Source organism: Oryza glaberrima, chromosome 5 (genome assembly GCF_000147395.1).
Source record: "Oryza glaberrima chromosome 5, OglaRS2, whole genome shotgun sequence".
Taxonomy (NCBI): Eukaryota; Viridiplantae; Streptophyta; class Magnoliopsida; order Poales; family Poaceae; genus Oryza; species Oryza glaberrima.
The window spans coordinates 14083839-14096354 of NC_068330.1; the positions used below are offsets into that span (position 1 = coordinate 14083839).

Consider the following 12516-nt stretch of genomic DNA (forward strand, 5'->3'; position numbering starts at 1 on the left):
CTTATACAACTCCTTCTGTATTTCAAAAAACGAACGAATCTAAAAACTGACTAAAATACGGATATGTATTTTCAAAAGCAAACGAACTTAAAGACTGATTCATACACGAATGACATACCAATGAACTGGCAAAACCATTTTTAATTTTTATAATAGTAGAGATAAGATGATTTGAGTAATATATAAAATTCTGAGATTTATTTCGTTTTGCTATTGAAAACGGTTTTTCCCCTCAAGAAAACGGTTTTTCTCAGTACTGATGATTGATTGAAAATAGGAAAACCCAAGCACTTTCGCTCAGATCTTTGCATTGAAGATTCAGAACATCCAACCCCTAGCTAACCAGTCACGCACTTAAGAAACTTTCATTCCCGAGATTAAATTAATGTCCATTAAGTACACAAGTCAACACCGCTCACCATCTACAAAAATTAGTACTCCCTCCATTCCAAAATACACTTATCCCAAAAACCAAAAACCAAAAGATAATTATTTCGCCTACTCGTCTGAATTATTTTATAACAAATACAATACGTGCAACCAATTAAATTAGAGATCTTGAGATGAGGATTTAAAAAAACAAATTTAGAAGAGATGTGCTAATTACTTACATGCATACATACACATCTTCTATTATATATGAAACATCTATGATACTTAATATTCAATTAATTGCTCATTCCATTTCAAAATATGGCGCGTAATCAGTTTTTCAATATCTCATAGCACCATGTATGCAATTAACGAGCACTCCTGCCCTCCTTTAAATTCGGCTTTTAAATCACCCACTATCAAGATCTCTAATTTAATTATATGCATATGTATTAATTTAATTATATGCATATGTATTATATTTATTAGGATAATCCGAATGAGAAGCTCCTAATATATAATTCTTACTTTAAGTTAGTGGTTTTATAATGAAAGGAGTCTACACTAATGACTCGTCTTGTTCAACGCCACTGAAATCTAGCTATACCTAGGTAGGTAAGGAAACTGAAGAGGTTGATCATCTCTTCCATGCAAGTTAACGGTACTGTTGGCCTGGATTGTGGCCAGATGAGACAAGTAAATTTTATGCAACAATTAATTTTATTCCTTTTGTGTACTATATTATTGAAGAAAACCAAATCTTTCAAGGAAAACACCAAAAAAATGTTCAATACGCATGTAGCGGGTACATTCGCACAATATCGCGCGCACACCAATTTAGGAGATTTTGAAACTCGATCAGGAGTTCGAAGATTGCAAAGATCACCGTCATGACTTTTAATAATGTAAAGGCACAACTCAAAACTGATGGTTTATCATCTCATTGGGAAATGCAATCAGTAATTTACAGATATATATGATGCTTGCTTGATTAATGAGACAAAATTAGTTATGTGGAGAAATAAAATAGGAATCATGTATCTGTTGAAATTCTTATAGAATTAGAATTATACAAGTCCTTCAAAATCAGCAGAAATAAAAGCAATAATGTGATTCTTTTTTTTTACTTTACAAAAAATTCGTCAATATTTATTTTAAATAAATTTCTCCAACGAACTAGTATGTATATGAGTATATGATTATGCTCAATTGTTAAGGCAGAACATCCATTTGGATAAAATTGTAAAAACATCAGGAAAACCATATGTTTTAAGAGGCCATAAGTTAAATGTTTTTATCATATATATTAGATGGAGGTCGGGAATGTACCTGAGAACTGCGAATGGTGAAAGAGCAAAATAGACAATATGTTCGTTTTTTTAAGATACAGGGCACACTTGTTAATGGAAGGAAACTACCCCAACATTTTAGAGTAATAGAGAATATAACTTGTAGGGCACACATGGCTTCAATTGTCATAATAAAATTAACACAAACTAGATTGGAGATAATTATTTTTTCATGCATGAGATCATATGCTGCTGAAATCAAATCATCAATTGTTCTTTAAAACATCAACAATTTAACAATAAAAGACAGCTCTTTATCATGTAAATCAAATTAAAGATCGAAAAAAACAAAGTGGGGGGTTTAGTATAGCTTGTGTTAATTAAATATCGCATGTGTAAATTAGAACACAAAGTTCTAGCCTATACATAAAGACTACGTACTGCACCAAAAAGATAACAGTACAATATTGTTCAGGATTAGAAGTAACCTCAGATTTTTTTTTTGAAACATTGCTACTCATTTATATACAAAGATCAATAAAAAATACATATCATATTCTTGTCATAATTAAGCATGCATCCATTGATGTTGCATGCAAATGGATTTTCAATTACTAAAATCGAATCTTAAATCAATTGTAAACCCTAAATCTTCCCAATACCACCTCATTACCCCAAGCGAACCCCACCAAACAAACTACGAAGAAGAAAGCAAAAAATAATAAGGAAAAAAGAAAGATGAATTAGTAGAATCTCAAATCGAAACCCTAGTTAGCTAGTGAACTGATCAAGCTAGGTTGCATGCAGATGCATTCGCCATGGACGCCCCCCTCAGCTGGAACGCCAAGCTAAGCTAAGCTAGCTCGCCAAGAACTCCCATGCATGCATGGAATCGGTCACTTGAGGAAGAGATCGAACCAGGGGTCCGGCTCGCTCCACAGTAGCGCCGCCGCGTAGTCCTCCTCGTCGCCGCCGTGGAAGCCCCACGCGGCCTCCTCCTCCGCCGCCGCCGCCGCCGCCGCCGACGCGGCGTCCTCTGGCGCCGTCGCCACCACGGCCTGTGTTTCAGCCGTGGAAGACACAGCAGCTGCAACAAGAACAGCAGCCGGCGCGGCGGCAGCGAGCTGTGGTGGCGGCGCCGTGGTCGTCGTGGTGACCGTGGACGTGGAGGCCGTCGCCGCGTAGTAGAGCGGCGGCGGCGGCGGCGGCGGCGGCGGTTGCGGCTGCAGGAGGTGGTGGTGGAACGGTTGGTGATGGAAGGCGGGGTGCAGGTGCGGCGGGCGCGGCAGGAGCGGGCGGAGCGGCGGCGGCGGCGGCGCGGACGTGGAGGAGGCGGCCGAAGAGGAGGACGCGGCGGCGGCGGCGGCGGAGGACGGCGGCGGAGGAGGCAGCGGCGGCGGCGCGGTGAGGTTGAGGTGGGCGCGGGGCCCGTAGAGGAGGAGCGCGGCGCGGTCGTAGGCCCTGGCGGCGTCCTCGGCGGTGGCGAAGGTGCCGAGCCACTTGCGCGAGCGCTTCCGCGGCTCCCGGATCTCCGCCACCCACTTCCCCCAGCTCCGCTGCCGCACGCCGCGGTACCGGAACTTGCCGTTCTCCGGCCCGCCCTTCCCCGCCGCCTTCTTCTTCGTTCTCCCTCCTCCGCCGCCGCCGCCGGCGCCGCTGCTGCTCGCCGCCGTCTCCGCAGCTGGCGCCGCCACCGTGAAGGCGTCGTCGCTGGGCTCCATCGGAGGAGGAGCTAGCGGCAGGTATAATAAAGCGGAGGAGGAGAGCGAGCAGCGGAGAGGGATGGGCAAGAGAGAGAGAGAGAGGGGAATGGGGTTTGGTTTGCGTTGGGAGAGGAGGGGGTGGAGGTCGAGGAGGATGTGCTTGGTGGAGAGGGGCGGTGGTCAAATATAAAGCTACAGCTCCCTCCCTCCCTCTCTCAAAGCTAGTACTACTCTCTAGTACTGTACAAGAGAAGATGAAGGCAGAGAGAGAGTGTGACTATGAGCAGCAGTGCAGTGGTGTACAGCAGCTAGCATGCAACAGGAGGGGATTGAGGTATGGAAAGGTCACTTCAAATCTCTTGTGCGCGCATATACGTGATGGATGGATGGATGGATAGATCGTGAATGGATGGATGGATTATGGTATATATCAAATCGATGTGCCTACGTTTCAAAGTTGGAATAATTAATGGGACTGCCTACATACTAGTATATGTCATGAACCCTTCGAAACGTATACATGATTTGAGAAAACGTAGAAATTGAAAAATATAAGATTTTAGTAGAATTGTATATTTAAACCGAAGATTGCAAAATATGAAAAAAACATGGGAATAATTGTTTGAATATACCACATGAAATATAGACTTAGACGAAAGTTTTCAAGAGGTTTGAGCTCTTACTAACTTTCCTTCAACATAATCTACATGCAAGAGCAAATCCATAGTAGTTTTATAGGATTTGGAAAGCTAGTAAAATCATTTGTATCAAAGAGCCAAATAGAAAAAAAATCTTATAAAATTTGAATCATATGAAATTTCTCCATACAAAAAATCTTACAGATTCGTGTAATCCCGACCTAACTCTATTTTGCATGTGTTGTCACTATGATCTGCCCCTTTCCTCTGCCGCCTGATCTCCTTGCCTCCTCCGCTGCTATTACCCCACCATGCCATGCCCGAGCAGCCCCGGCGAGGTCTGCCAGACCTCCTCCTTCACCATCCATTTCCGCCTCTCCTCCTCATTAGTTGGCAACTAAGAGGCCCCCCTTCCCATTCTTCGTAGTGTAGTTTCTAGCGGAAAGGAAGTCATCACCATCTCCTAACCACTCAATTTGCTTTGTCCTTGCCACCTAGCCACCCACCATCAGGTTGCCACATCATACAACCATGCCTTTAAGGCCGACGCCATCTCGCCGGAGCTGGAGAAGGAGTGTAACAGAAGTACTTCATAACACATATAAGTTTAAATTTGGTTTATAAAAATAAAAATAAATATGACTATTAATTTGAAGTTGCATATTTATGAAGAGATATATTTCATATAATAGTTTTTTGATGAATTTTTAGTGTCATGAAAAATGAGCGAACGGACATCCTCTCGGAGAGACACGAAGATTTTCCCAAGCGTATAGCGTAGGGAGATGGCATTGGCATGTGAAACGAAGTTTAAAAGTACTTAATTAGTAGTATAATGAACATAACTATAAAATCTTAACTCGTTATATATCAGATTGTCGAAACCCAGATCTCTCTACCATCAATCCAAATTTGATGGCTATGAGTATTTCCACTTGGTCAAACACTCAAAGTGCCAGCCAATGCCGGACTCCTCAATCTGATGGCCAGTTGAATGCTGCATGCATGCCACCCATAATAAACAAAATGTGTTACACACTGATATATATATATATATGTATATATATATATATATATGTATATATATATATATATGTATATATATATATATGTATGTATATATCAAAACCCAACTCTAAACAATGATGGCTACTGAATAAATATAATCAGAGACGACCTAGGGTTAGGGCATCCATCCCTTGTAGGGATGGCAATTTTGCTCATGGGTCCGGGTATCCGCGGATACACAAAGCCGATGGGCACGGGCCGGTGTGGGTGTAACTTTTTACCCGTGGGTATGCCCGTCCGAGACCTGAAGATATAGTGGACAACAACCAGGTTTTACATTTTACCCATGGGTAACCCATGCCCGACCCGGTACATAGGTATTACGGCTTGTTTGGCAACTCGAGGAAAGAGGATTGGGAGTTTGGAGTAGGAAATGATAGTGAGATTAACATGGGAATTTTATTTTTAGTTCCAATCTTTTGTTTGGTAGAGATGGTGGGAATTGATAGGGAATTTAGTTCGAGATTAGATCTTAAATGAAAACGGATGGTTCAGAATTGTTTAGGCAAAGTAAAGGATTAATTCCCTCCCAATTACCACCCTCGGCCCATATATTGAAAGGATGGAGTTCCTCTCTCAATTCCTCATCCTCATCCCACCAAAACTCCCATGTCTTCCAACCAAACGAAATAATTAATAGCCTCATCTCTCTAAACTCCCAATCCTTCCTAAAAACTCCCCCCAACCAAATGACCCATTAGTAGATTTTGGTCCATATCTTAATAGTTAATTCTCGTTAATTCTCATATCCTTTCTCTTGGCTCATTTGTGATGCTAGCTGGTAATAACTTGTTATGCAATTCAAATTATTGTTGACAACTAATAATTTGGCAACTTATTGATTTTGTTTCTCTTTATTAAATTATATATCTATCGAGATATTATGCATGTGAGACCGACAAGTACCCATCGGGCATGGCTATGGGCATGAAGTTTTGCCCGCTAACCCTAGCGGGCAGCATCGGGCAATGGGTCGATCGGGCATGGTTTTGCTCTACTCGTGCCTGACCCAAACCGTTTCCATCCCTAATCCCTTGGGCTTAGCCGATGACACAATTATTTGGTTGAGTTCTAGCTCCAGGAAAGATGGGGATGGAGCTGGAGCTATACCAAACGGGCCCGTAATCTGTTGATTTAGATTGTGGCTGGCTTGTTTGCGCTACAGTTGTATCAGAATATCCGTCATGACCTTTTTATGCTCATTTCAATTCCTCGCTCGAGGCTAACCTTTATGACATTTTCTATAAAAATATCATTCACCAATGACATTTTAGCTGGTCATCATTAGAATTTCATCATAAATGTTAGATCTGTTCTAGTGAGTGAGACGAATACCTAACACTAGATCAGAATATCCAATAAACTAGTACAAACACCCTTATTAGTGCTGATTCCAAACCCATCATAGGCTAGTTTTGGAACCAGCACCATAATAGTGGAATTAATGAGAAGGGTAGTCATTCGTGTCAATTGTACAACTGACACTAATAAGGGTATCATTGGTGCCGATTCTAGTTTAGAGTCATCAAATATAGGGGTGTACCCTTTTCTTACAGGCGTAAAAAACCAAAAAAAAAGAAAATCATATTTTACTATGCATCTATTTGAGGTTACACTTTGGTTCCCATAACTCACTTGATTGTTCACGCAATATATGCGCATGTGGTTTATAAGACTCAAACTCAGGAACTCTCTTTCCACCCAAAGTCTCCTTACCTATAGTTAGTGTGCTTGTCTTAGAATCAAATACTATTCTTTTGCCTACTCTCATTCAAAAATTATAATATATATTCGACACCATAGATAAGGCCAAATGAAAATGTTGTCAACCATATTGTTGTAGATCTCGTTAAGATCTAAAACTTTTATATAGTTTTTTTTCTTCATCCGAAAGGTGTTTGAAAATTTTAAAAATTTGCTTATCCAAATAAATCTGAGAACTTATAATGCATTTTTGGAAAACTAAATGACCACAAATAAGAAGTCTGTCAACCTCTACAAATCTCATATAACGTTTATCTCTTCATACGACTTCATATAATAAAAGGTAAAAACACATATACGAGTGGCGTCATCATATATGTTGTTTTTTTTATTATCAACCAGCACATGTGATTTGATATGTGCCGATTTTAATTAAGAACTGGCAGCACATACGTGTGCCCACATATCACTGGTAGAGAAATGATCTTTGCTGGTCGACTCAAAACCACAATAGTCCCGGTTCCAAAAAGAACCGGGACTAAAAACGATCTTTAGTCCCGGTTGAAAACCCTACCGCCATTTTATGATCTTTAGTCCCAGTTGGGGTTCCCAACTGTCAGATGTATGTCAGGAGGCCGAGGATCTTTAGTCCCGGTTGGTGACAAGATCACCACTTTAGTCCCGGTTGGTATTACCAATCAGGACTAAAATTGAACGCATAGTATATAATCCCTATCACTTATCCTCTCCTCCACAATCGCAACTCACAAATCGAATCTCTCCCCCTTCTCCTCCTCCACTCCTACAGATCAGATCTACCCTCTCTTCCTCACCCCCCTTCTCCACCTCCTCCCCTTCCTTCTCTCCTCCCCCACCTCCCCTTCCTCCTCCTCCCCCTCCTACCCTTCCCATCCGTCGGGCCAGCAAAAAACTTGCCCATATAATATTTATTACATATTATTTAAAAAATAATATATTATATATGTGCTGGTTTTTCTTTAGAACCGACATCGTCTATGAGGGGTATATGTGTCGTTTCTCAACTTTGATCCCTTAGCGGCTTGAAATGCACTCATGCGCTGGTTTAAGACGTGACATATGTGGTGCTCTGTAGTAGTGGCACTCAATTGGACCAGTTTTCGCTTTGCGCTTTCACATTAAGTTTTAATATGGCCTATCCAAGCCCTCTAGGCATCAAACTATCCTTTCATAAGCTACTTCTGTTGATGGCCTATACCCACCTATGGTATTTGTAGAGTATGGGAATCTGTCAAGGTTATGGCCTATACCCAATAGTGATTGACTAAGCTTGGCGGGGCCCACCATATACCAAGTTTTATACGGAATTATACGTCGTATATAGAAGCAGTTTCGGATAAGGAAGGATAAGCATAGTTCTACATGGAAACTATAAGGACTACTCGTATTGTATCCATATTGGTCTCCTTAATTCTACTTGGATAAGGGGACATCTATGGGTATAGATACAATACCCCCTCGGAGGTGGAAAAGACACGGAATAGTCAGAATAGACACCAATACATGCCGCCACTCATCGACATCAAAGATCAGCTTAGACATACCCAATCTAGTGCCTGCGGAGGCTAACAAGAGGGATCTAGCACCATCTCTGATCTCGCCGAGTTCATATTCGAGGAGGAAGACTACCTTGTCGTCGGCTACGTGTTGGTATTCATGCCGCCATGTCGACGACAGCTAGATAGGTTATCCCAGATATTGTACTTGTGTAATTCTGATGAATAAGAGCAACACCGGCTTCGGCCAACAGAAGTAGGGCTATTACATGATTATGATGAAGTAGGGGCCCAAACCTGTATAAAAATCATTGTCTCTATCTCTTTTACTTCAATCTCGCATAAACCCTGGTACCAACGATCCTCATACCATGCAAATACCATAGTCGTAGGGGATTTTGGTGCTTCAAGGTTTCAACAAGATGGGTCTAAGAGATGAATTCTCCGACAACAAACTACTTGTCGACTTCGGCTGTAGGGGGATCCGACCCGAACGATGTGCATTTTCCGATGGATCGGGATCCTCATCACATCAAGCTTCGTCAAGTCATTGTCGCTGTGGATTTTTCGACGAGGGATACTTCAACTACTTTGGCCCTAGGAGATCTAACCCTACCAGAGTACATCCTCCGACGAGATCTGAATCATCATCGTGAACAATTTGATCCATCGAGATCATCCAAACTCCAAAACATGCTGCGCACCAGAAGATTTCAAATATATATGATGTTGAACGGGTAGGCGTTAAGGTAATTGGTAGATTAGTTTTTTTAAATTAATCTACTAATTTCATAGATACATCCGGCATGTATCTACAAAAGTATGCAATATTTTATATGCAATTTACCGTACCTATTTTTCAGATCTATACAATATTCTCAGATCTGTAATTTATTTTCTTTACCTAGATCATGTTTTTTATACAATATCTATTGTGCGAGTGTTTCCGTTGTTAGGCTGACTACGGTTTAATACTAGGGGTTCGCTCTGTTTCTATTATATAAATCATGCTTGTTTACGATTTACATAATACCCGATATTTAACCCGCTCGCCATATCCTGATAATACTAGAAGATTCATGCAATTTTTTTTGAGTATATACTCGATATTCTCTGCTATATATGTCTTGTATTCTAGAAAATATTTTTCAGGAACAATTGAGCACTCAAGTAGGTTGTGGTCAAGTACACCCCATTATCGAGAACGTTCTCGACAAAGGCCGAGTTGTCGGATCAGACCTACCAACAAAGACCAACAAAGGCCAAGTTATCTCATGTATAGCGCCGGCCACGGCTGGACTATTTGAGAATAGGTTGTTAATGGATAACTCCTCGCAAACGCTGTCGGCTTGATCACCCGACATAATTGCCAACGTACATCCAGATATGCTACAAGTTGGGTATGTGAGAGTCATGCTAGCCACATGAGGTGCACATGTAATAACCAACTCTAGCGCCCCTTCAGGTGATCGAGAAATGCCTACTCCTGGTTCTCGACTAGACAGTTGTAGCGATCTCTCGCCACCTATTTATTGCCTTCAGGTGATCGAGAGATGCCTACTCCCGGTTCTCGACCAGTCAATTGTAGCGATCTCTCACCACCTATCGTTCTCGGCTAGACTGTTGTAGCGATCTCTCGCCACCTATTAATTGCCTTCAGGTGATCGAGAGATGCCTACTTCCGGTTCTCGGCCAGTCAATTGTAGCGATCTCTCGCCACCTATCAATTGCCTTTAGGTGATTGAGAGATGTCTACTCTTGGTTCTCGACCAGTCGATTGTAGCTATCTCTCGCCAACTATCAATAGTCTTCAGGTCATCGAGAGATGCCTACTCCTGGTTCTCGACCAATCAATTGTAGCAATCCACCTATCAGTTGCCTTCAGGCGATCGAGGGATGCCTACTCCTGGTTAATGACCAGCCGATTATAGTGATCTCTCGACGCCTAACACGACAAACTGACGTGGTTGTGAAACGACAACCGAGACTGACAGGGTCACCGTAGTCACCAGGACGACAACGTCTAGGACTGACGACATCAGGTGACAATGGACGAGTTTAACAACATCACGACAACACCCGACGACGACGGAACTCAAGATCCCCAGACTTGCAGAGGGCCCGAGGACGAGGCTATAGGTCCAGGAGCCAAACCCCCGACTATGATAATCTCACAACATCATCATCGTCGTTAGGAGGCGGTTCTCGCAGGTCAAGAGGACGCCATCCCTCTATCTCTCTGAATTCTCTTCGAGTGGTCGAGAGATGCCTACTCCTGGTTGTCCACCAGTCGGATGTAATGATCTCTCGCACCTCAATTTCTAATGGTCGAGAGATGCTTACTCCTGGTTGTTCACCAGTCAGATGTAGCGATCTCTCGCACCTCAACTTCTGATGGTTGAGAGATGCCTAATCCTGGTTGTCCACCAGTCGGATGTAGTGATCTCTCGCACCTCAAATTCCAACGGTCGAGAGATGCCTACTCATGGTTGTCCACCAGACGGATGTAGCGATCTCTCGCACCTTGACTTCTCATGGTCGAGTTATGCCTACTTCTGGTTTTCCACCAGTTGGATGTAGTGATCTCTCGCACCTCAATTTCTAACGGTCAAGAGATGCCTACTCTTGGTTGTCCACCAGTCGGTTGTAGCGATCTCTCACACCTTAACTTCTCATGGTCGAGAGATGCCTACTCCTGGTTGTCCACCAGTCTGTTGTAGCGATCTCTCGCACCTCAACTTCAAGTGGTCGAGGAATGACTATGCCTGGTCTACGACCAACAGCGTAGCGGTCCTAGTTACCCACATTCTCGACTGGTCGAGGAACGACTACGCCTGGTCTTTGACCAACGGCGTAGCGATCCTAGGTACCCACATTCTCGAGTGGTCGAGGAACGACTACGCCTGGTCTTCGACCAACGGCGTAGCGATCCTAGATACCCACGTTCTCGAGTGGTCAAGGAACGACTACGCTTGGTCTTCGACTAATGGTGTAACATTTCTAGAACCCACGTTTTTGAATGGTTAGAATATGGCAATATACCTGGTTCTTGACCAGTAGTCACAACGATTCTCCCACTGCTTCTGCAAAGTGATCGAGAACAACTACACACTCGGTCTTCACCTTGTGTGGTAGTCATCTCATCATCCCATTCGTCAACTTATGTAAGAGTTTATATATGCAATATTTGTCTGTTGATCCTCTTTTCTTATATCACCCTGTCTTGAAGTCGATCCTATTGTTCCTTTAAGCTATTCTGACAAAGCCTCCGAGAAACCTAAGGGAATTTCGGCTGGGGACACCCAGAGCTGATAAGGCCTCGTCAGATACTTCAGAGCCAAACGACCATCTCAGAGTACTCCCTAGATGTGTATTAACTAAGCCGTGCAATCGGGAATTGATTTTCCCAACCTCACGACCGGGGGGCTAGGATTTCGTCAGTTTCAGCTTGGTTTGTTATATGATTTAAGCTACCTTTGTGGAAAATGACTTTTCCATAAAAACAACTGGGGGCTAGGAAGGGTACCATACTCCGAATGCTGAGGACAGCTCTAGAGAGAGTACTCTTTTATTGTCACATACAAATTCAGATGTTAGAACCAGGGCATACGCGAGATTGAGGTAAAATAGAAGGGAGACAGAGATTTTTATATAGATTCGGGCACCTTAACTAACATGTAATAGCCCTACTCCTGTTGGTCGAAACCGGTGTTACTTTTTATATATCAGTATCACATGAGTATAATATTTAGGATGACCTACTCTAGTCTCTATTGGCTTGACGGTATGGAGGTCTAGATCTCTCATGTCGGTCTTTGTGGCTCTTACATTAGGTTTCTCTACATCTGTATTGGCTTGTCTTTGCTCTGTTAGTATGTCCCCTTTCCTCTTAGGAGGTCTTATATTTATACCATCGGATGATCCCTTGTCCAAGTAGAACTAGGGAACCAAGTATGGATACGATCCGAGTAGTTCTTCAGTGCTAGAGTAAAACTTTTCTTCTCCTTCCTTATCAGAACACATTCCATATATGAGGTATATATGATTCCGTACAAGACTTGCTATATGGTGAGCCCCACCAATTCTAACACAAAAATATGGTATGTCTTATCTATAACATTGACAACTTCTCTTATATACTCCCTCCATACCATGAAAAACCAACCTAGTACTGGATGTGATATATCCTAATACTACGAATCTGGAC

At 42.5% G+C, this 12516-nt stretch overlaps 1 protein-coding gene across 1 annotated transcript; it reads right to left on the reverse strand.

Moving 5' to 3' along the window:
* Positions 1-2557: 2557 nt before the first annotated feature.
* Positions 2558-3382, reverse strand: LOC127775212 (ethylene-responsive transcription factor ABI4). The gene has a single exon (XM_052301539.1). The coding sequence runs from the start codon at positions 3380-3382 to the stop codon at positions 2558-2560; it is 825 nt and encodes a 274-aa protein (XP_052157499.1).
* Positions 3383-12516: the final 9134 nt, after the last annotated feature.

Excerpts from the sequence above, each read along its gene's own strand:
- LOC127775212 (XM_052301539.1), bottom strand. The coding sequence starts at position 3,382 with ATGGAGCCCAGCGACGACGCCTTCACGGTGGCGGCGCCAGCTGCGGAG.